General features: G+C 40.5%; 1 protein-coding gene across 7 annotated transcripts in view; it reads right to left on the bottom strand.

Moving 5' to 3' along the window:
- Positions 1-26,912, bottom strand: part of LOC115221364 (SNF-related serine/threonine-protein kinase) — a 192,069-nt gene that overhangs the window by 69,248 nt on the left and 95,909 nt on the right. For all 7 annotated transcript variants that reach the window (XM_036511094.1, XM_029791538.2, XM_036511091.1 and 4 more), the window contains exon 2: positions 6,851-6,992. In XM_036511094.1, the coding sequence (XP_036366987.1) occupies positions 6,851-6,992 (142 nt within the window). The remainder of the gene's footprint in view (positions 1-6,850; positions 6,993-26,912) is intronic.

Here is a 26,912-nt window from a genome sequence, read left to right on the forward strand (position 1 = left end):
CAAATGGTGCTTTTTATGTGCCACCTGCACAGGAGCCAGTCTAGTGGCACTGGCGACAAACCTCGCTCGAATGTTTCACATGCCACCAGCGCAAGTGCTAGTAAGGCGACGCTGTAATGATCATGCTCGAATGGTGTGAGTATAAAAAGGTGGGTGTTAAAATGATGATGATGATGGTGTGTGTGTGTGTATATATATATACATGCACACCATCATTATAATTATTTAACATCTATCTCATATGCAGGTGTGGGTTGGACAGTTTGACAACTGGAAGATTATGCTGAGCTCTGAATGTCTGCTTTGGCATGGTTCCTATGGCTGGATGCCCTTCATAGGGCCAACAACTTTGCTGAGGGCACTGGGTGCTTTTTTCCGTGACACTGGCAAGTAATTTGCAACAATCAAGAAAGGGCAAAGAAAGCACCTTTAATTGAACGGGGTTGTAGTAGTAGTAGTAGTAGTTGTTGTAGCAATAGGTGAACTGGCAGAAACGTTAGCACATTGTGCGAAATACATAGCCGTATTTCATCTGCCGTTACGTTCTGAGTTCAAATTCCGCCGAGGTCGACTTTGCCTTTCATCCTTTCGGGATCAGTAAATTAAGTACCAGTTACACACTGGGGTCAATGTAATCGACTTAATCCGTTTGTCTGTCCTTCTTTGTCCTCTCTGTGTTTAGCCCCTTGTGGGTAGTAAAGAAATAAGTAATAGGAGGTGGCCATATGCCAAGTGCTGAGAAGGTGAAGCTTGATAGTAGGATGGGTAGAGATGTCTTGGCTGTAGAGGAGATACTTGGCTACCTTGCATCATAAACACACACACACATGGAGCAAAGAGCTTGCTAAAGGAAATAAAATTGTATTCAGGATAATAAAATCAATGATTTATTATGGAGTAAAATGGAGAAGCTACCTTGGCCCGTTACATCTTGTATTAAACTAAAATAAACTGAAAAAGTTAACAATCAAATTAAATAATCTTTATATATAAAAGTGAGGTTGTGTGTCTGTCTCCTACGATTTAGATTCCTAATTACTCCCACATTTTGCGGTGCAGTTTAACCAAAACCGGGTATCTTATAGTCGTGATTCATATCGAGCCCTTCTGGGTATTAGCGTGCGTCTATGAGGAGTCTACGATTTTAAAAATAATTTACCATCATTTTTTTCCATTTTAATGCATTTTTTTCGCTATTATATAAGGGAAGTAACTCTCTAAAAATGTCTACGATGAGTCAACGATAATGATTTAAAAAAAAATTTACCATAATTTTTTTTCCATTTTAAATGCATTTTTTTGCTATTTTTTGGCTATAACTCTCTAAAAATGCTTATATAGTTATTTCCCTTACAAACCCGAGCAACGCCGGGCGATACTGCTAGTATAAAATAACATACAAAAATATATTTAATAATGTAGATTAATGATTAATGGTTGAAGGAACAAAAATTCTGCCTTGTTAGGTTTTGCGTTGCAATTTATAACTAAACCAAAACGAAAAAAATAATAATTTTTTTCCTTTTTCTTTCCCCCCTTAATTTTATTTAATAAATGGGATAATTTAGATAAATGATTTATGGTGAAGGAAATTGAAAATGGGCCTTGTTGCAAATTTTACAGCATTTTATAACTGGACTGGAAAATTGATAGAACTGCTGTGGCATAATTATTTATACGTCTTTTGATATGAAACGATATTGATCTGCTTCTATCGGCAAATGTGAGAGAGAGGACAAGAATATTCCGGAAAGGAGAGATTATTGAAAGGAATTGAGAATTTGAAAGAAGTTTTTAGAAGAGTTTAGACAAGAACAAGACAAACGGATACTCTTTTTACTTGGTTCAGTCATTTGACTGCGGCCATGCTGGAGCACCGCCTTTTAGTCGAGCAAATCGACCCCGGGACTTATTCTTTTTGTAAGCCCAGTATTCATTCTATCGGTCTCTTTTGCCGAACCGCTAAGTAACGGGGACATAAACACACCAGCATCGGTTGTCAAACAATGCTAGGGGGACAAACACACACACACACATATATATATATATACATATATACGACAGGCTTCTTTCAGTTTCCGTCTACCAAATCCACTCACAAGGCTTTGGTCGGCCCGGGGCTATAGCAGAAGACACTTGCCCAAGATGCCACGCAAACTTTTCATCGTTTTAAATGCAGGATATAAAATTATCATTTATCTATTGATGTGTTGTGAGAGAGTCGTATCAAAACCTTAGGGTATTGAGCTCACACATTCAAGTGGTCCTGAGTTCAATTCCTGAGCTGGGCAGTGCAATGAATCCTTGAGCAAGGCACTCCATAGTCTTACCCAGCTGAAAACAAGTACCAGCTTAATTCTGATACAGCTCTCTCTCTCCTTCCAGCTGTCACATCCTTGATATGCACTGGGCTCAGGGTGGGAAAGCCAAGAAGGGATCTGTGTCTGCTTGTAACTACACAGATACCTACAATGCTTAGTGAAATCACGGTATGTTACTAAGTCATACTCGCTTCTTAGTGCCACCTACAAGTTGTGGTTTTCTCATTTAATGGTCCACATTGAAGTCCATAAATACATTCACTTGGCTTCAGTTCACGTTTCTTGTTCTGTAACTCTCTTTCAAAAAACTTTTGTCCCTCTTTTTCTGTGACCATTCCAGAAGGCTTTGTTCTTATGCTGTTGTTCTCTGTGGCAAGCATATGAACAGTTGTGTTACCGTTATAGTCCTATTTTATATGTACAACTATATATAATATATACTCTTTTACTCTTTTACTTGTTTCAGTCATTTGACTGCGGCCATGCTGGAGCACCGCCTTTAATCGAGCAACTTGACCCCGGGACTTATTCTTTTGTAAGCCCAGTACTTATTCTATCGGTCTCTTTTGCCGAACCGCTAAGTGACGGGAATATAAACATGCCAGCATCAGTTGTCAAGCAATGCAAGGGGGACAAACACAGACACACACACATACATATATATATATATATATATATATATATATATATATATACGACGGACTTCTTTCAGTTTCTGTCTACCAAATCCACTCACAAGGCTTTGGTCGGGTCGAGGCTATAATAGAAGACACTTGCCCAAGGTGTCACGCAGTGGGACTGAACCTGGAACCATGTGGTTGGTAAACAAGCTACTTACCACACAGCCACTCCTGCGCCTATATATATACTTTTATATATTTGTTTGTTTGCTTTTTTACTGTTACCAATGTGGCAAAGGAGATGTTGGTTAATGCGGGGTACCTATTTGAATGAGTGCGTGTCAGAAGGCTAGTAACATTTAAACATATGTTTGTATAAAAGGCACAACAAAACACCAGGAGACAATGTTCCCTTTTGGTTTAGAAACCCGAGAATTTGTTCTGGTGCAATCAAAATATTCCCAGAATAGAATGTGTGGCGTGACAAGTAAACTCGTCATCATTATCCTCGTTTAACGTCCGCTTTCCATGCTGGCATGGGTTGGACGGTTTGACTGAGGACTAGCGAGCCAGAAGGCTGCACCAGGCTCCAATCTGATCTGGCAATGTTTCTACATCTGGGTGCCCTTCCTAACGCAAACCACCCTGAGAGTGTAGTGGGTGCTTTTATGTGCCACCGCCACGAGGGCCAGTCAGGCGGTACTGGCAACGGCTACGCTCAAAAGGTGTTTTTATGTGCCACCTGCACGGGAGCCAGTCCGGCGGCACTGGCAACGACCACGCTTGAATGCTGTTTTTCATGTGCCACTGGCACATGTACCAGTAAGGCAATGCTGGCAATGATCATGCTTGGATGGTGCCTTTAATATTCCACTGGCATGAGTGCCAATTAGGCGGTACTGTCATCGGCCACGTCAGCGATTTTGATTTTGATAACAATAACAATAATAATGATAAAGCTAAAATGCAGATCATATAAACAGTGCATGAGTTTATTGGCAAAATGACCCTCCCCAAATATAACAAAACCAATAAATAAATAAAAAGAAAATATATAAAGAAAAACGTAAAGGCGCAGAAGTGGCTGTGTGGTAAGTAGCTTGCTAGCCAACCACATGGTTCCGAGTTCAGTCCCACTGCGTGGCACCTTGGGCAAGTGTCTTCCGCTATAGCCCTGGGCCGACCAATGCCTTGTGAGTGGATTTGGTAGACGGAAACTGAAAGAAGCCTGTCGTATATATGTATATATATATAATATATATATATATATATATACGACGGACTTCTTTCAGTTTCTGTCTACCAAATCCACTCACAAGGCTTTGGTCGGGTCGAGGCTATAATAGAAGACACTTGCCCAAGGTGTCACGCAGTGGGACTGAACCTGGAACCATGTGGTTGGTAAACAAGCTACTTACCACACAGCCACTCCTGCGCCTATATATATACTTTTATATATTTGTTTGTTTGCTTTTTTACTGTTACCAATGTGGCAAAGGAGATGTTGGTTAATGCGGGGTACCTATTTGAATGAGTGCGTGTCAGAAGGCTAGTAACATTTAAACATATGTTTGTATAAAAGGCACAACAAAACACCAGGAGACAATGTTCCCTTTTGGTTTAGAAACCCGAGAATTTATTCTGGTGCAATTAAAATATTCCCAGAATAGAATGTGTGGCGTGACAAGTAAACTCGTCATCATTATCCTCGTTTAACGTCCGCTTTCCATGCTGGCATGGGTTGGACGGTTTGACTGAGGACTAGCGAGCCAGAAGGCTGCACCAGGCTCCAATCTGATCTGGCAATGTTTCTACATCTGGGTGCCCTTCCTAACGCAAACCACCCTGAGAGTGTAGTGGGTGCTTTTATGTGCCACCGCCACGAGGGCCAGTCAGGCGGTACTGGCAACGGCTACGCTCAAAAGGTGTTTTTATGTGCCACCTGCACGGGAGCCAGTCCGGCGGCACTGGCAACGACCACGCTTGAATGCTGTTTTTCATGTGCCACTGGCACATGTACCAGTAAGGCAATGCTGGCAATGATCATGCTTGGATGGTGCCTTTAATATTCCACTGGCATGAGTGCCAATTAGGCGGTACTGTCATCGGCCACGTCAGCGATTTTGATTTTGATAACAATAACAATAATAATGATAAAGCTAAAATGCAGATCATATAAACAGTGCATGAGTTTATTGGCAAAATGACCCTCCCCAAATATAACAAAACCAATAAATAAATAAAAAGAAAATATATAAAGAAAAACGTAAAGGCGCAGAAGTGGCTGTGTGGTAAGTAGCTTGCTAGCCAACCACATGGTTCCGAGTTCAGTCCCACTGCGTGGCACCTTGGGCAAGTGTCTTCCGCTATAGCCCTGGGCCGACCAATGCCTTGTGAGTGGATTTGGTAGACGGAAACTGAAAGAAGCCTGTCGTATATATGTATATATATATATATATATATATATGTATATGTATATGTATGTGTGTGTTTGTGTGTCTGTGTATGTCCTCCTAGCATTGCTTGACAACCGATGCTGGTGTGCTTACGTCCCCGTCACTTTTTGCGATTCGGCAAAAGAGACCGATAGAATAAGTACTGGGCTTACAAAGAATAAGTCCCGGGGTCGATTTGCTCGACTAAAGGCGGTGCTCCAGCATGGCCGCAGTCAAATGACTGAAACAAGTAAAAGAGTAAAGAGTAAACAGTGCATGAGTTCATTGGCAAAATGACCCTCCCCAAATATAACAAAACCAATAAATAAATAAAAAGAAAAAATATAAAGAAAAACGTAAGAACTGATGATGAAGCAATTTTCTATAATCCTTATTACATTTTGTTCCTTTGTTATTTTTCTACTTGATTAGCATTGACCCAGAGCGAAACACCAACTTTCTCACTCACATTATTCATGTTTCTCCAAATCAATATATATATACATATACACACACACTCTTAAGCTACTAACAGCCAAGCTAGTAAGCAACTATGACTAACATGGCATGTACGTGGTGTGTAAGTATGATGGCTGAGTCAACGGAGAGGAGTTCCAACTGGACGAAATCTTGAATGCACTTTAAATACCCAAGTCACCAATATCCAAACGGTTAAAAAAAAATCAGCAGAAGGGTACCCAGGAGCCATGCCCTGAACATGGCCCGACCCCCCTCTGACTGTAAGAAGTTAAGGGCCAAAATACCTGCCCGAAAGAGGTTTTCTTTTTTCAAAACCTTCTGCTGTTCAGTTCTCGAGAGTTGCTTACCACAATATATATATACTCCCTCTCTTTTACTCTTTTACTTGTTTCAGTCAAATGACTGCGGCCATGCTGGAGCACCGTCTTTATTCGAGCAAATCGACCCCGGGACTTATTCTTTGTAAGCCCAGTACTTATTCTATCAGTCTCTTTTGCCGAACCGCTAAGTGACGGGGATGCAAACACACCAGCATCGGTTGTCAAGCAATGCTTGGGGGGACAAACACAGACACACAGACATATATATATGTATGTATATATATACGACAGGCTTCTTTCAGTTTCCGTCTACCAAATCCACTCACAAGGCATTGGTCGGCCCGGGGCTATAGCAGAAGACACTTGCCCAAGATGCCACGCAGTGGGACTGAACCCGGAACCATGTGGTTGGTAAGCAAGCTACTTACCACACAGCCACTCCTGCGCCTATATATATATATATATATATATATATATAAAATAATAATTTGAGGGAATATTATTCCTAACTTACAGGGAAAAATTTTTTTCAAAAGTGTAGCAAGTCCCACAGACTGTCTTGTTCCTCACTCTGCAGTCGGGGGGAGGGCAGGGAAATAAAAAAAAGAAAAAGCTGATAAACACAAATATTAAGAAGACTCCTTTAGTCAAGTAAAAGGCTGGTAAATACTTACGACTGACAATCCTTCGACACATGACCTGGGAACTTATATTTACAATCCATGATCATGGTTAGCGTCTCACTGTCATTTGCTTCATAGAATGGTGGTGTGCCGCAAACCAACATATAAAGGACAACTCCAAGACTCCAGACATCTGAGGAGAGAATAAAAGAGAGGAAAAATTTAGAAAGAAACACAACAATGCAGAGAAACATAAAAAAAAGGGGGGAGTCTAAAAAACTTCCAGTTTATTTTTGGTGAGGAATTGGCAGAAAGAGTAACTCATTAGACAAAAATCCTGCAGTATTTAAAGGGACTCTTTATTTTCTGAGTTCAAAATCAATTTCACCTTTCATCCTTCTGGGAGTTGGGAGGATAAAATAAAGTACCAGTTATGTACTGAGGTTGATCTAAAAAATTCCTATAAAGTATTGTAGATCTGAATGTCTGCTTTGGCATGGTTTATATGTTATGATGCCCCTCTTGTTTCCTTACTACTCACAAGGGGCTAAACACAGAGAGGACAAAGAAGGACAGACAAACGGATTAAGACGATTACATCGACCCCCCCCCCCCCCAGTGCGTAACTGGTACTTAATTTATCGACCCTGAAAGGATGAAAGGCAAAGTCGACCTCGGCAGAATTTGAACTCAGAACGTAACGGCAGACGAAATACCGTTAAGCATTTTGCCTGGCGTGCTAACATTTCTGCCAGCTTTCCGCCTTTATGATGCCCCTCCAAATGACTTGCATGCATGCAAGCATACTGACATACATACATACATACATATATATATATATACATATATATAAAGTTAATCCAAACAAGAAAGCGCAAAAAAACACAACAACGCGAGGACGTGGAACAAATATAGTATTATTGGACGCTCAGGAAAGAAGGAGGGTTTAACGTTTCGAGCGGAGCTCTTCGTCGGAAACATAGGAGAAGGAAAGATCCAGAGAAGGGAAGACAGAGGAAAAAAAAAAATCGCCAACGGTACACACGAGGTCACACGAATGATAATTGGTGCTGTTACAGATAGAATCTGTAAGTGGAAGAGTAAAAATATGAAGAATTTTCTCAAGTTAAAAATGCGACATTGTCTTCATTTCTTCATTCCAACGATGGAGCTTTGTATCTTAGGAACCAGCTCCTTGTTCCTCGGAGGAAGAGTTTAAATAATTAAAAACAGAAGAGTGAAAGTGAATAAAGGAACTTATGTACATGCATAGATGCCTGATAATGACTTAGCTGGTCAAAACTTCAAAGTCACTGTCAATACGATTCTTGTTAAAGAACAACAAATTTGTACTCTACCAAATGTATTCAGTAATTCTTCAATTCAATGTAAAATTGTTTTTATTATAACATAAAAACAAATATATATATATTTGCCAGCGCCGCCCCGACTGGCCTCCGTGCCTGTGGCACGTAAAAGCACCATCCGTTTGTGTCCGTTGCCAGCCTCGCCTGGCCCCCGTGCCGGTGGCACGTAAAAAGCACCATCTGTCCGTGGCCGTTTGCCAGCTCCGTCTGGCTCCTGTGCGGGTGGCACGTAAAAAGCACCCACTACACTCGCGGAGTGGTTGGCGTTAGGAAGGGCATCCAGCCGTAGAAACACTGCCAGATCAGACTGGGCCTGATGCAGCCTTCTGGCTTCACAGACCCCAGTTGAACCGTCCAACCCATGCTAGCATGGAAAGCGGACGCTAAATGATGATGATGATGATAATATATATATATATATTTCTTTACTGCCCACAAGGGGCAAAACATAGAGGGGACAAACAAAGTCAAGCCTCCACCCAACACAATGTGTTGTCACGTTTACAAAGTCACTATTATCAAAACAGACAGAATAAACCTCAAGTTCAAAATCTACGTATTTCTTTTCTCACATTCTCTTCATAGATTTTTTTTTCTGTTTTAACATTATTTCTACAAGAGAGAGAGAGAGAGAGAGAGAGAGAGTGTGTGTGAGAGAGAGTGTGTGAGAGAGAGAGTGTGTGAGAGAGAGAGTGTGTGAGAGAGAGAGTGTGTGAGAGAGAGAGAGTGAGAGAGAGAGAGAGAGAGAGAGAGTGAGAGAGAGTGTGAGAGTGAGATAGGGAGAGTGTGTGTGTGTGAGAGAGAGGAAGAGTGTGTGTGTGTGTGTGTGTGTGTGAGAGAGAGAGAGGTGGATGAAAGAGTAATGATTTGCTTTTTTCTCATTTATTTTTCTCTTTATTTTTATCATTGTTTTTTTTTTTTTTATCCGTGTTTGATATTTGAAGACAGATAAAAACATGTAAATAAGTGAGAAAAGAAAACGAAGATCACCTTGTTTGCAAGAGAGTGGTGGAGTTAAAAGCAGGCGCTGAAACAAGGTAGACAAAGGATATAAAGGTAACACCAACAGACACACACCACACGTATATAATAGAAAATCAATAAGGTCAGAGGTTAAAAAACAACAACAACCTGACAATACAGTACAACAATAAATGCTGATAAATATTTCACAACTCCTAGTTTTTGATAATTGGAGAGGGAAACAAAAAAACGAATACAAAAGCAAAAAAAATGAAGTAAAACAAGTCGACTATGTTACTTTAGAATTTTGTTTTTGCTCGTGATGATGATGATGATTTCAACAGCTAAATGTATGTTTGTGTGTGTGTATTATTCAGTGTCTAAGAGAACCTTCAGAACTTGGCCATAGCCAGCACCGCATCAACTGGCCTCCGTGCTGCTGGCATGTAACAAACACCGTCCGATCGTGGCCGTGCCAGCCTTGTCTGGCCTCCGTGCCGGTGGCTCGTAAAAAAGCACCATCCGAGCATGGCCATTCACCAGCCTCGTCTGGCACCTGTATCGGTGGCACATAAAAAGCACCCACTACACTCACGGAGTTGTTGGCGTTAGGAAGGGCATCCAGCCGTAGAAACACTGCCAGATCTGAGTGGCCTGGTGCAGCCTTCGGGCTTCCCAGACCCCAGTTGAACTGTCCAACCCATGCTAGCATGGAAAGTGGACGTTAAACGATGATGATGATGTTGTCCATGCTGGCATGGGTCGGACAGTTTAACAGGAGTTGGCAAACCAAAGAGTGGCACCAGACTCCGGTTGTCTGTTCTGGCATGGCTCCTGATGCCGACCACTTTTCAGAATGTACCGGGTGCTTTTTTGTGTGGCACCAGCACAGGGGCTTTTTGGTAACATGGTAGGCATGGCATTGTGGTTGGCATTAGGAAGGGTGTGGCAAAATTGTAGAATCTATGCCAAAGCTGATACTGGAACTTGGTGCTGACCTGTGGCTTGCCAGATCCTGTCGAACCATTGGAACCAGCTGCAAAAACAACCATCAAGTGATAATGCTTATATATATGATGATGATGATCATCATCATCATTTAACGTCCGTTTTCCGTGCTAGCATGGGTTGGACGGTTTGACTGGGGTCTGGGAAGCCAGGAGGCTGCACCAGGCTCCAGTCTGATCTGGCAGTGTTTCTACAGCTTGATGCCCTTCCTAACGCCAACCACTCCTTGGGTGTAGTGGGTGCATTTTACATGCTACTGGCACAGGGGCCAGAGGAGGCTGGCAAATGGCCATGATTGGTTGGTGCTTTTACGTGTCACTGACACGGACGCCAGTCAGGTGGCATTGGCATCTGCCACGTTCGAACGGTGCTTCTTACGTGTTACCAGCACACGTGTCTTAACTATAATTTCCATTTGATTTAAATATATAAATTTGAGAATGGATTAGTATTAATGATGTGATTGTAGAATACCAAAAGCATGGGATCTGCTGGGCCAGACATGTTGCGAGGTTTACAGACAACAGGTGGACCCATGCAGTTACTGAGTGGCATTTCAAGCGATAAGAAAAGACCACCTGGAAGGCTTCCATAATGATGGGAAGACAATTTAGCTAATTTTGGTCAAGGTGGAAAAGAATGGTACAGTCAAGACAGAACTTGGAAGTGCACTGTGATCAGCAGCTGATGGTATTGCCAACACTGCAATACTGAGAGAAATACACACACGTTATCATCAACATCACCACTATCAGGCTCATCCTCATCATCCTCATCATCATTGTTGTCATTTCTCTTAAATCTCAATTCTACAACACCCTCCACCACCACTACCACCACCATCACCACCACTGCCACCAGTGAGGTCTAAACAGGTCTTTGATTGACATTATATGTTGTTATGTATGTGGAACTGAAAAAAATAATGTCTGTGTATAATTAACTGCTAAGATCTTGATGTCAATGCCATTAGACACATCAATTAATACCTAATTAATTTAGATCATTTAAATTTCATCAAGTATTATACTTAATGAGATGCTTGTACTGTAGATATGGCAAGCTCTCTAGAAAGCCGTGTTTGAAATGGACATGTTTTTTCATTTCTAATTATGTCAGTTGTTTTATTTGAAGACAGACTTTATGGAGTCACTTGGTCGGCTAGAAATAAATCTGGGAAAGAAAGGAAGAATGCAAAACTCACTGACAGGACTTGAACCACTGATCTCCTGCTTGCCAGTCAACCATATTACACTAGAGAACATTTATTCCCCCCCCCCCTCAAAATTAGATACTATAAATTGTATTTTCCTAATATTTGATGGCCAACATGAAGACACTGGTGTTTCAAGATCAACTGGGTCTCAGACTTTAAAAAAATATGTGGCTTAACCCTTTCGTTACTATATTTCTGTTGAGATGCTCTGTGTTTCTTCCAATTATTTTAAATATAAGAAAGAATTTAGTAAAATAACATCGTTATCATTGGCTAGTGTTAGGAACATAAATTGTGACTAAGATTTGGTGGAAATTTTGAATTCAAAACTTATGAAAACAAGACATTTATACTAAAGAGTCAGAGCCAGTTTCAGCCGGGTTAGTAACGAAAGGGTTGATCCCAGGAGGAAGGACAGTATCCATGACCTTATCCAGCTTCTGGGATTGGTGGGGAGGAGAAAAGTGAATAAGAGACCCTAACTGAAATGCTGGGGGTAGAAAGAATCGATACAGGAAGATACTGGGTCAGCCTCGCAGTAGGGATCTGATCCAATGATTGCATGGGAGAGGAGTTTGCTCAAAGACATTCAACAACCAGGCAGTGGTGGGGTTTGGTTTGTCGAAGCAGAGTTGAAACAAGGCAAGACAATAATTACACACACACACACAAAATCAATGAAATTTGGCAGTCTGTTGGTTGCGACAATGAGGGTTCCAGTTCATCTGATCAACGGAAGAACCTGCTTGTGAAATTAACGTGGAAGTGGCTGAGTACTTTACAGACACGTGTACCCTTAATGCAATTCTCAGGGAGAGTCAGTGTGACCAGTGAGTGTGACGAGGCTGGCCCTTTGAAGTACAGGTACTACTCATGTTTTGCCAGCTGAGTGGACTGGAGCAATGTGAAATAAAGTATCTTGCTCAAGGACACAATGCACCTCTAAGAATCAAATCCATGACTGAACAATTGTGAGCTGACTACCCTAACCACTGAGCAACACAAGAGAGACAGAGAGAGAGAAAGAGAGTGTGTGTGTGTGTGTGTGTGTGTGTAAGTGTAAATTTATCTTAACTGATACAAATGATTACAAATATTTGAGGGTAGCAACATACCCGACATACCCTATCAACTATATAAATAAAATACAAGTGCACTGCTTCATATAAACACACACACACACACACACACACTCACACCTGAATTGGTCCTTTCACAAATGTTAGCTGCTGTTGTGAGGCTAATGTTTAATTATAGATTCTGTCAGAGTGAAATGGCTGTGAGAGGATTTCTTCTCATAAAATGACTGCCACGTTGTGTTAATAAGTGCCACTGTTACCTGTCCTAACAGTTACGTAAACTGAACCATCATCATCACCGTTTTACTGTCCATTTTCCATGCTGGCATGGGTTGGACAGTTTGACTGAGGGCTGGCAAGCCAGAAGGCTGTACCAAGCAAGGTTTCCTAACGCCAACCACTTCGAGAGTGTGGTGGGTGCTTTTACGTGCTACTGGCATGGGAGCCAGTCAGGTGCTTCTGGCCTCAGTCACATTTGGATGGTGCTTTTTATGTGCCACCGGAATGAGGAACCAGTCAAGCGGCACTGGCAACAACCCTTGCATTAATGGTACTTATTGTGTGCCACTAGCAGAGGAGCCAGTCAGGCGGCACGGGCAACGACCCTTGCATGAATGGTACTTATTGTAAGCTTCCAAATTCAAAGTGATCTAAACTAAAACCTTCATCAAAATTCCATGTTAATTCATGCCCCGAACACTAGCTTCTTATTGGCAGAGTTATTTTACTAAATCTTTATAAATAAAAGTGAAGTTGTGTGTCTGTCTCCTACGATTTAGATTCCTAACTACTCCCACATTTTGCGGTGCAGTTTAACCAAAACCGGGTATCTTATAGTCGTGATTCATATTGAGCCCTTCTGGGTATTAGTGCGCGTCTACGATGAGTCTACAATTTAAAAAAAAATTTACCATAATTTTTTTTCCATTTTAATGCATTTTGTTCGCTATTATATAAGGGAAGTAACTCTCTAAAAATGTCTACGATGAGTCAACGATTTAAAAAAAAATTTACCATAATTTTTTTCCATTTTTAATGCATTTTTTTGCTATTTTTTGGCTATAACTCTCTAAAAATGCTTATATAGTTATTTCCCTTACAAACCCGAGCAACGCCGGGCGATACTGCTAGCTCTTTATAATTTCCAAAACGAATTGAAACAAAAGCAGTGGATTTCTATAGAAATATGGTAACAAAAGACTTAATGCTTTTACTGTAATTACGAGTGTTATCAGTGGACACTTCAAGACAAAAAAAAAAAAATTAAAAGGAACCATATCCAGCATCTTTTAATGATACAGATTAAAATAAGCTCAAAACACAGAATCTCATTAACGACTTCCACTAATTTCTTCATTGCAGTTTTGGTTTTATGACAAATTAACAATAATAAGTAGAGTCTTATAGTTGCGTCTTCATTTTCAATTTTACAGACATATCTTTATAAAAGTCAAGTTGTGTGTCTGTCTCCTATGATTTAGATTCCTAACTACTCCCACATTTTGTGGTGCAGTTTAACCAAAACCAGGTATCTTATAGTCGTGATTCATATCGAGCCCTTCTGGGTATTAGTGCGCGTCTACGATGAGTCTACGATTTAAAAAAAAAATTACCATCATTTTCCCCCATTTTTAATGCATTTTTTTGCTATTATATAAGGGAAGTAACTCTCTAAAAATGCTTATATAGTTATTTCCCTTACAAACCCGAGCAACGCCGGGCGATACTGCTATTGTATGTATACAATCAATTTCAGTCTATATATATTCTAGGTTTTCACTATCATTATTATCATCATCATTATCGTTAAACGTCTGCTTTCCATGCTAGCATGGGTTGGACGATTTTGACTGAGGGTTGGCGAACCAGACGGCCGCACCAGACTCCAATCTTGATCTGGTAGAGTTTCTACAACTGGATGCCCTTTCTAACGCCAATCACTTTGAGAGTGTCGTGGGTGTTTTTACGTGCCACCAGCATGGGGGCCAGTCAGGCGGTACTGGCAATGACCTCGCTCGAATCTTTTTACACATGCCACCGGCACAGGTGCCAGTAAGGCGACGTTCGTAACGATCATGCTCAAATGGTGTCCTTTTACGTTCCACTGGCACGGAAGCCAGTTGGCTGCTCTGGCAATGATCACGCTTGGATGGTACTCTTGGCACCCTACTAGCATAGGCTTGAGTGCCAGTAAGGCGACGCTGGTAATGATCACACTTGAATGGTGCCTTTTTATGTGCCCCTGGCATGGAAGCCGGTTGAAAATATATATTTAAATCATCATCATCATCATTAATATTATTATTAAGGCAGAAGTAGCCGATTGGCAGAATCATTAAAGCTTCAGATAAAATGCCTTGCAGCTTCTAGTTATGAATCCTTATGTTTCTGAGTTCAAGTCCCACTCAGGTCAAGTTTGCCCTTCATTCCTCCAGGATCAATAAAATAAAGGACCAGTTAAGTACTGGGGTCAGTGTTATCAACCAGCCCGCACCCTGCAAATTTCAGGCACTGTACCTCAATTAGAAACAATTATTATTATTATTATTATTATTAAGGCAGCAAGCTGGTAGAATTGTCAGCACACAAGACAAAGTGCTAAGTGGTATTTCGTCCGTCTTTTTACATTCTGGGTTCAAATTCTTCTGAGGTCATCTTTGCCTTTAGGATTTCATAAAATAAGTGTCAGTCGAGCAATGGGGTCATTGTAATCAACTTACCCCTCCCCTCAAAAACTACTGGCCCTCTGCCAAAATTCAAAACCATTATTGGCATTATTATTATTAATCACAAGTGCACTCTGTATCTATCACAGAGAAAGAAGGCAGTGACCGGGCAGAACCATTAGCAGAGTGGACGAAATGCTTCATCGCATTTTGTCCATCTCTGTGTTCTGGGTTCAAATTCAGCTGAGGTTGACCTTGTCTTTCATCTTTTCAGGGTCGATAAAATAAGTAGCAGTTCATTCCACAGGGGCAATGTAAACCCCTAACACTCCTCTTTCACAAATTTCAGGCCTTGTGCCAGTAGAACCCCCTCTCCCCACCCCAAAAAACCCCAGGTTATCAGGCACAAAGGTAAAAATAGATTCTTGGAATCGAGGGAACTATGTCAAGTACATCTTCGCATTCTGTAGCTGGAATCTTTTATCTTGTTTTTATCAACTCATCCTGGCATCAAAACTGAAATCATCATCGTCATTGTCATCAGCATCATCTAACGTCCATTTCTCATGCTGGCATGGGTCGGACAATTCGCGGAACAATGGGAACAATTCAGTGACTGATTGAAACGTGAATTAAGTCTTTACCAAAAAAGCTGCTGCACTTAATGTCAGTCACAACACACACACACACACAGAGCAGTTCCTGACAATAATGGTCTTTCTCTTGCTGCTGCTACAAAGGATTATTTCTTTAATTCCAAACTAAGCGGCAAGACTGAGTGATTGTGTGATTGTTGCTGCTGTTGTTTAGCCCTAGGTCAGCCCGGACAGAACAGACCTATTATCAACGGTGTTCTGGCTGCAATCATTCAGTTTTTATTTTTCTTCTGGGAACAGTGCATCTAGGATCACATTATTGAATGCTGGAGTACTGCCCTTAGTTGAACAAATCGACCCCAGGATTAGGGTTAGGGTCGATTTGTTCGACTAAAGGCGGTACTCCAGCATGGTCGCAGTCAAATGACTGAAAAAATAGAATATATATATGAATGCATGTACGTATGTGTGTGTGTCTGTGTTTGTCCTCACCACCACCACCACCACTACACAGCTGGTGTTGGTGTGTTTACACTCCCATAACTTAGCAGTTCAACAACAGACACCGATAAAATAAAAGAACTAGGTTAAAAAGTAAAAAGTCCTGGGGTCGATTCATGTGACTGACATTAGTCCTGAACCGGAAACCCTGTGGTTGGGCAGTAAACTTGTTACCCCACAGCCACCCCCGTGCTTGTGTTGAGGAACACAGTTCTGTTTGTATGGACACTGCTCCAGGTAAGCTCTTGCTTAAGTATTTTTCCTACCTATTATTTGCTGCAACTGTTTGGTTCTTCCACCTGTGCACCATCCTAACCTACACCAGAAAAACTTTTTTTTATCTCGGCAAAGGTATAATTTAAAATTCCTTTCCTAAAAATAAGTACGTAGACTTTAAAACAGAGAGGAATGTTGAAATCTATAATTATCAAATAAAAATAACTCTGACTTGAGTAGTAGATAGAAGAATAAAAAGGAAAGGAAAAATAATTTAAAGATATGCAAAAAAAAAAACAAAAAAGAAAAGAAACACTGCCACAAAAAGATATTTGAAAAATAAAAAGTTAGGTTTTTTAATGGGTGGGTCGGAGAATCTAATTTGCTCTAAACTAAAAAGGTTATTATTATTATTATTATTGTTGTGGCAGCAAGTTGGCAGAATTGTTAGTATGCCATACAAAATGCTTAACAGCATTTCTTCAAGCTGAATATTAACAATAATCCATTGTTTACTGACTAGAAGGGTCTCATAAAATACTCTTACTCTTTACTTTGTTACTTGTTTCAATCTTTTGACTGCGGCCATGCTGGAGCATCGCCTTTTAGTCGAGCAACTCGACCCCGGGACTTATTCTTTTGTAAGCCCAGTACTTATTCTATCGGTCTCTTTTGCCGAACCGCTAATGATGGGGACGTAAACACACCAACATCGGTTGTCAAGCAATGCTAGAGGGACAAACACAGACACACAAACACACACACATACATATATATATATACATATATACGACAGGCTTCTTTCAGTTTCCGTCTACCAAATCCACTCACAAGGCTTTGGTCAGCCCAAGGCTATAGTAGAAGGCACTCACCCAAGGTGCCACGCAGTGGGACTGAACCCGGAACCATGTGGTTGGTAAGCAAGCTACTTACCACACAGCCACATCCAAAACATTTCATACTAGATGTGTTAAAATATGAAATGGAAGGCAACCACTTTGGTGTAGGAAGCACCACTCATAGAGAATCAGGAACACTGCAAGACACTGTCCACTGAACACCCTAGGCTGGTGAACAGCCCTGACTGCAATCTCCGAGGAGAATTAAAGGGTAAAGATTATTTGACAATATAACATGGCAGTCCTGGTTTAGTACGAATGCGGCTGTAATTTAGCCCCAGAATTAAAGGGGTAGCCCCCCTCTCACATGCACCAATTTTACTATTTTTCCTAGCTTTTGTCACAAAGTGCAAGGGAGCAGCCCCCACTCAGGTGATGGGAAGATCATAGCCTTGAGAGCTGCATGACCTCCTCACTGGTGTTGGTACCCTGAAAAAAAGTACCCAGCGCATATTGTAAAGTGATTGGTGTCAGGAAGGGTGTCTAGCTATAGAAACAATGCCAAAGAAGACATTGGTAATGTGATGCAGTCTTCAGACCCGTCAGATCCTGTCAAGTCGACCAACCCATGACAGCATGGATGCTAAAAGATGATAATGGCAATGGTTAGGACTAATCACCCAACCATGTGGTCCCACTTTCTAAGCCACAGTTGGATAACATAGAAAGATGGGGTTACAACCAGCAACAATGTGCTGAGGTTGCATTGAGCAGTAGACTTAGTATGGTTCATCATCATCATCGTTTAACGTCCGTTTTCCATGCTAGCATGGGTTGGATGATTCGACCGGGGTCTGGGAAGCCAGGAGGCTGCACCAGGCACCAGTCTGATCTGGCAGTGTTTCTACAGCTGGATGCCCTTCCTAATGCCAACCACTCCGTGAGTGTAGTGGGTGCTTTTTACGTGCCACCGGCACAGGGGCCAGATGAGGCTGGCAAATGGCCACGATCGGTTGGTGCTTTTACGTGTCACTGACACGGACGCCAGTCAGGCGGCGCTGACAACTGCCACATTCGGATGGCTGGAGAATACAACTGATAACAACAACAAGAGATTCATTTTGGTGTAAGAAATGGCTACAACAGGAGAAAGCAGGACGTATTCTTTTGAGACAATTTCTGTCTAAACAGAAAAAAGAAGGAAATAGAAATAATGAATGAATGAAAGAAGATGAAAACGTTGGCATAGCTGTGTGGTAAGGAAGCTTGCTGTCTAGCCCCATGGTTTCAGGTTCAGTACCAGGGCATGGCACCTTGGGCAAATGTCTTCTTCTATAGCCCTAGGCCAACCAATGCATTGTGAGTGAATTTGGTAGATGGAAACTGTGTAGAAGCTCATTGTGTGTGTGTGTGTGTGTACTTGTATGGAGAGCTTGTCTGTGTGTCCCCACACCATCTGACAACTAGTGTTGTTGTCTTCTGTCTTATTACAGCTGGTAACTTAACAGTTTCACAACAGAGACTGACAAAATAAATTCCAGACTTAAAGAGAATAAGAACAGAGACCAATTTGTTCGACTAAACCCTTGAAGGTGGTGCCCCAGAATGGCCGTGGCCCAATGATTGAAACAAACAAAATACAAGAAGAATACTTAGACTCATTCCAAGACCACAAGAACAACCCTGTTCGTTAATCTTCGTTAAGTGATAAACAGAAATCACCACAACAGCAAAGATGTTCTATTTACCAATGGAGATTGCAAGTTTTTATAAACAGGTTGCACACAAGATAACTGAAGAGATTTTCTGCCTCAGACTACAAAAATTACTTCTTTCACACTTACAGACATATTCAGACAGGTCATTTTTTAACCCTTTTGATACCAATCCAGCTGAAACCACCTCTGGCTCTGTAATACAAATGTCTTGTTTTCAAAAGTTTTGAATTAAAATCTTCCACCAAACCTTAGTCACAATTTATGTTCCTGACACTAGCTGAATGATAACCAAGTTATTTTACTAAATTCTTTGTTATATTTAAAATCAATTAAAAGAAACACAGAGCATCTCAACAGAAATATGGTAACGAAAGGGTTAAACTGCCTTGTTACATGTTAGTATAAAGGTATGTATATTTATGTATTTATATTTGTAGCAGTGAATAAGTTTAAGCCCCAATGGCTCTATATATACCCAGGTTTTTGTCACTTACTCCGTCCTCTTTAATCACACTTCCTTCGCAATATCTTGCCACTTATATTATGGCGTTTGAACCTCAAGGGTATACCCTGGCACTTGCCACCCTCTAGATCTCCCTTTCGTTTTCTCTCATTCTCTTTTTTCTTTACTCAGAACCTAGCAACGGGCGAAATACTGCTAAGCATTTCGCCCAGCGTGCTAATGATTCTGACAGCTCACCATCATAATAATAATAATAATGATAATAATAATAATAATAATAAATTGAAAAAATGTGGCATCTCAAGGCGACTACAGTACCAGTGATTGTAGGATCTCTAGGAATGATAAAAAAAGGTACTGAAACCTATTTGAAAATGATACCAGGCTTACTATCCCTACAGGAAGTGCCAAAAAATCATGTTAACTGGAACGGCTCATGTACTGAGAAGAGCATTATTGCTGTGAAAGTAACATCCATTCATGAATTTATTTATTTATTAATTTTCAAATACATATTTTATCTGTGAATGTGCGCGTGTAATCTGGGAATGCATACAATGCCCTTCTCTGCCCTAGGTGTATGGAAAAGACTCGGCGAGAAACGGAAGAAAATTTGAAGAAAGAAGGAAAAAAACATCATAATAATAATAATAATAATGTCAGGCTAAATGGGCAGTAAAAGCACAAACAAATGAAACAGCAAAACCAGTGTTTGTGTGTATTTATTTATTTATTTATCTTCGGCTATCTAGCTTTAATTACAATAATTATCTTTTGATTAAATTGCCTCGACATAGGCATATTCCAGAAACTAGCAAAGGTACAATCTAGAAGCATTGTTGGGACATTCTCACACAGGACGTTTGTTAACTTTGAATATATTTTCGTAAAGCCTCAACATTCTCTGTTCACCTTGAACGTCCTTGTTGAACCTGAATAGATTTTCCCGGTGAACATAAACAAGAACACGTTTGTTAAACATGAACAGCCTGATTAACCTGTGACACTTCAAAGCATGTACTCCAAGATATCTTTTATCTTGTTTCATTCAGTCATTAGGACCGTGGCCATGCTGGGGCACCACTCTGAAGAATTTTAGTTGAATGAATCAACTTCAGGACTTCCTTTTTTTTTTTCATTTATTTTTTTTTAAAGTCTGGCATTTATTTTATTGGTCTCTCTAAACGAATCATTAACTTAAAGGATGCAAACAAACCAACACCAGTTGTCAAGTGGTGGTGGTGGTGGGAGACAAACACAGATGCAAAGACAGGCAAACACACATATGACTTGCTTCTTTCAGTTTCTGTCTACCAAATCCACTCACAAGGCTTTAGTCAGCCTGTGGCTATAATAAAAGATAATTACCCAAGACGCCATGTAGTAGGATTGAACCTAGAACCATGTGGTTGAGAAGCAAACTTCTTATTTCTTTATGGTCCACAAGGGGCTAAACATTGACGAGACAGACAAAGGGATTAAGTCGATTGCATTGACCCCAGTGCGTAACTGGTACTTAATTTATTGACCCCAAAAGGATGAAAGGCAAAGTCGACCACGGCGGAATTTGAACTCAGAACGTAACGGCAGATGAAATACCGCTAAGCATTTCTCCACTTCCTCGCCATCCAACCCATTTGATGGATTTCTTAAACCAGGATTTATTTTCTGAGGAGGGAAATGTCTAACCACAGGACAAAGCTTTCATGACAAAACATTCATTTACCAGAAATGATAATAATGATGTCAGTAGTGATGATGGTGATGACGATAATGATGACAACGATAATAATGACAATGATGATGACGACGATGATGATGACGACAACGATGATGATAATGACGATGATGATAATGATGATGATGATGATGTCCATGGTGGTGATGACATCAGTAATGATGATGACGACGATGATGATGACGATGATGATGATAATGACGATGATGATAATGACGATGATGATGATGATGTCCATGGTGGTGATGACATCAGTGATGATGATGATGATGATGGCCATGGGGGTGATGACGACGTCTACAATGATATCAGTAGTAGCAGTCATGACGGCGTAAGTGACAGTGGTGACCTTGAAGGTGATGACAAAGGTGGTGGGAGTAGTGAGGACGATGACAATGATGATGATGACGATAATGCAGCCAAGTCACCGATTCCCCCTTTTTTCCAGATTAACAGAATGATTCCGAAAGAGAATGGGAAACATGCTGAGATTTCCCATTCTTAGAAATTCATCATCACAAACAATAATTCATCAATCAACCATAAAAAACCAAACCAACAACTCCATCCGCATCTTAACCCTCCACCATTCAAATCACTCATGTTTATTCATTCGCATCATTTTCAATTAGTCATCAGTCATCTTGTGGCCTCGAGATTTCAATGATGTAATTGGACTTTTTTTTTTATCTGTTTATTTAAGTCATTTAGACTGTGGCCATGCTGGGGCACTGCCTTGAAGAATTTTTAGTCAAATGAATTGACCCCCCCCCCAGGACGTAGTTGTTTTAGCCTGGTACTTATTCTGTTGGTCTCTTTTGGTGAACTGCCAAGTTAAGGGGATGCAAATACACCGACACTGGTTGTCAAGCTGTGGCGGTGGGGACAAACAAAGACACACACACACACACACATACATACATACATACACACATACAACAGGCTTCGTTCAGTTTCCACCTACCAAATCACCAAATCCACTCACAGGGTGCTACGCAGTGGGATTGAACCCAGAACCAAGTGGTTGGGAAGCAAGCTTCTTACCAGACAGCCATGCCAAATTATTCTTAGAAGAGCATTGTAGGGCAAGTGTGAGAGGCGAGATCCAGTTGGCTTGAATATAAAACAGAACATTTGGTCTGGATATGGATGGTTTAAATGGCAAAGGGTGAAATGCCAGGCCCCTGCCTCACCCCACATGCTGAATTCTGTACAGGAATTGATGGCACAAAGTGCTCGCTGGAATGATTAAAAATTTTAATTTTTCTTTTTTTTAATAAATTTCCATGATGCTGGAAACTGAATTTACATGAAATGTTAATTATTTCAATTTACATTTCTTGTTAATGAAATCAAATTAAATTAAATTACAGGCACTGATTGCTTTGGATGTAATTGCAGAGATGGGTTTGAAACAAACTGGGTTAACGACAAAAGTGCATCAGGGAATTAATTACTTTGCTATAACCAAAAGCAATAAATATTGTAATAACGAGAGTTATTTTTTTTTAATCTTTTACTTGTTTCAATCATTGGAGTGTGACCATGCTGGAGCACCATCTCGAAGGGTTTTAAGTGGAACAAATTGACTAATGGGGTTTGTTTTTAAAGACCAATATTTAATCTGTCTGTTTTGTTGAAATGCTAACTTGCAGGGACATAAACAAACCAACACTGGTTGTGAAGCAGTGGTGGTAGAGTGATAAACACATACACACACACACACACACACATAATGGGCTTCTTTCAGTTTCCGTCTACCAAATGCACTCACAAGGCTTTAGTCGGACCGAGGCTGTTGTAGAAAACGCTGGCTCAAGGTCCCATGCAGTGGGACTGAACCTGGAACCATGTGGTTGGGAAGCAAGCTTCTTACCACACAGCCATGCTGCGCATATATATTAACATCGCAGGAATTTAAAAACTTGAGGAATGTGAATTCTTTTTTAGGGGTCAGTGAACTATGAAGCAAATAAAGTCATAGATAATAGCAGGTAAATACTGATGAAAAACCCATTCGTAGAGAAAAACTCGAAGGCTGCTTCCGGATTTTTCTATCCAATATTTACTCACTATTATTTGAATCTTTGTGAATCTTCCACAAACAACCAGGCGCAGGAGTGGCTGGGTGGTAAGTAGCTTGCTAACCAACCACATGGTTCCGGGTTCAGTCCCACTGCGTGGCACCTTGGGCAAGTGTCTTCTGCTATAGCCCCGGGCTGACCAATGCCTTGTGAGTGGATTTGGTAGACGGAAACTGAAAGAAGCCTGTCGTATATATGTATATATATATATATATATGTATACGTGTGTGTGTGTTTGTGTGTCTGTGTTTGTCCCCCTAGCATTGCTTGACAACTGATGCTGGTGTGTTTATGTCCCCGTTACTTAGCGGTTCGGCAAAAGAGACCGATAGAATAAGTACTGGGCTTACAAAAAATAAGAATAAGTTCCGGGGTCGATTTGCTCAATTAAAGGCGGTGGAAAAATTGTCTGCTGTTGTAAAGAATACACCTGAAACCTTTTAGTATATTAAATGTTTAACCTGTGTAAATTTTGCCACAGAAACCAATTTTTGCAATTATGTAAAACCTCTTTAATGGTCACGGTTCACTGGTTTGCAGTAAAAATAGAGGCATCCAACCGCAGCAACAAACTAATACTAACAACACCACCAACAACAACAAAACAGTCTAATTTGTGAAGGAAAAAGGATGCAAAAGAGATAATAATAATAAAAATGGTTTTAATTAAAGAATGTTAAATTAATTAAAGAATATTAAATTGTTTTTAACAAATAATTCAGCAGATTGATGGTGAAGGTCTTTATGTTACCTAAAAAGTTTAATTAATTATTTAGAAAATGGCTGTGTGTGTGTGTGAGTGACAAAGAGAGATAGAGACAGACAGACAAACAGACAGACGGACGGATGGACAGAGAGCGGGTAAGGGGTAGCTGTTTAGCATTTGCCAAACAACTAAAAATGATTAATTATATTATCAAGTATATATATTTAGACTCACTCCAAAATCATTTTGAGAGACTGACCCCAAGGGTCACAAGTGTGACCCAGTTGGGGCCTCATTCAACTCTGCTGCACTTCAAGACTTCCATGCTATTTTTAATGATGGATTTACTTTGATGACAATCAGAAGAAAGAGGTGAAAGCCCTTCACTTTTTTCAGGGCCTCATAGACAGGGCGACATTGAAGGGGTTGATGCCCAGTTTGAATATTTGCAGGGAAAAGTTTGTGAGGGGAAGAAAGCTGGAGAACAACCTTGAAGGGCTACCTTTTTCTTTTTAATTTGTTTCAGGAATTAGACTGTGGCCCATGTTGGAGCAGCTGCCTTGAAGAATTTTTTTAAAAAAGCCTGGTACTTATTCTGTCAGTCTTTTTGTTGAGCTGCAGTTGTGGGGATGTAAACACACCAACACCGGTTGCCAAACAGTGCTGGAGGTCAAACACACGCAATGAGCTTCTTCCAATTTCCATCTACCAAATCCACTCACAAGCCTTTGGTTGGCCCAAGACTATGTAGAGGACACTTGCCCAAGGTGCCACATCGTGGGACTGAACCCAGAACCATGTGGTTGGCAAGTAAGCTTCTTACCACACAGCCCTGGGCTGGAGTAGATTTCCTGAAGGTGATGTGCAGTGGGTTTGAACCATGAACTCTGTGGCTGCAATAGGATCTTAACAACACACCCATTCCTGCACCTGGTTGAAATTACTGCAACAGAATAAACTCTGGCAAAGGAATCCGAAGAGTGAGCAGTGATGGTCATGGTCTATGGATCGGTACAACTGCACGTTCGTTCAAGTGAAGAAGGGAGACAGTTATAATCTCTAACATTTTAGAGTAAATGCTAAACACACACACACACACACAGATGTACACACATTCTTATACATATCATGGCGTTAGGAAGGGCATCCAGCCGTAGAAACATTGCCAGATCAGACTGGGCCTGGTGCAGCCTTCTGGCTTCCCAGACCCCAGTTGAACCGTCCAACCCATACTAGCATGGAAAGCGGACGCTAAACGATGATGATGATGATGATGATCATGACACAAGATCACCTCCTCCAATGCCCCCTCCCCACTCAAAAATTCTTTGTCTGGTAAACTGTGTGAGTGCCACGTAAAAACCACTCAGCCCACCACTCTATGGAGTGGTTGGTGTTAGGAAGGGCATCCAGTCAATAGAAACCATGGCAAAACAGACATAGAAGCATGGCGCAGGCTCCTGCCTGGCCAGCGCCTGGCAAACTGTTCAACCCATGCCAGCATGGAAGGAGAATGTTAAACAATGATGATGATGATGATATGAACGAGATGTAAACAGTAACTGCACGACAATGTGAGATATACTAGCTATCTCAATATGGCTAACCACTCCTGGGGCTACAAGCTACAGTAACACTCACCCTTAGTGGTTAGCCATATTGAGATGGCAAGTATACCTCACATTATATATATATAGACATATATATATATACATACATTCTTTTATATATATGACATATATATATATACATACATTCTTTGATATATATATATATATAGATATGACATATATATATATATATATACATACATTCTTTGATATATATATATATAGATATGACATATATATTATATATATATATACATACATTCTTTGATATATATATATAGATATGACATATATATATATATACATACATTCTTTGATATATATATAGACACACACACATTCGTATACATACATATATACATGCATATATATGCATAACTACACCAAAAATGGGTTTTGAAGATGTGGTCCTCCAACCCTTTGAATTCTGTTGAACCATCCTATTTACACCAGCATGGAAAATTATATACATACACACACAAACACACACACATATATATATATATATATATATATATATATACATACACACACATACATACACACACTAATCTAGTTATATATATATATATATATAGGCATAATTAATTCATATACCCCATGGTGAGTTATAACATTACAAAGAGTAGCGAAAACGGTAATGGAAACGGTAGTTGAAAAGACATTACTGAGAGAGAGATTGGCAACAGAGGAATAAATAAATAAATAAGTAAATATATAAGAAAAAAAAAAGGATAAAGGAAAAAAAAAAGAAACAGGCAAAATAAGTAGTAGCAGCAGTAGCAGCAGCAGCAGCGAGTGCTTCTCAAAGTAATAAGACCTGAACTACAAACATTACATTGAATTTTACATTCTACATATGCCCTCCACCCGCGACACACCACAACATTCTCACAGAACTGACTGGCTTCTTCTGGATTCCAGTGAGAAAAAAAAAAGAAAAAGAAAAAAAATGGAATGTAAAAGAAGTGCAGCAGTCAAAACAAGTGATTCTGCGAAACGGTAAAGAGAGAGAGAGAGAGAGAGGAAGAGAGAGAGAGGAGATTTGAAAAGTCTCATCACATTAGTAATCACCGAATGCAACTGGCATCCTCGGGGCGGGGCGAAGGGGGGAAGCGTTGGGTTTGCTTTTTAATAGGTGTACTTCTTCGTCAGCTCTCTAAATTAAGTCAGAATCAGCCGCGAAATGGAGATAGGATTTCTCAGAGTGTCTGTTTATACATGTATGTATGTATGTATGTATGTATGTATGTGCAGACACCCACACATCGTGTGTGCGTGTTTGTGGGTGTGAGTGTATCCCGGTCTTTAGAATAGGGGTACACCGTTTGTTGCACCGTGTT

This window comes from Octopus sinensis, linkage group LG18 (assembly GCF_006345805.1).
Source record: "Octopus sinensis linkage group LG18, ASM634580v1, whole genome shotgun sequence".
Classification (NCBI taxonomy): domain Eukaryota; kingdom Metazoa; phylum Mollusca; class Cephalopoda; order Octopoda; family Octopodidae; genus Octopus; species Octopus sinensis.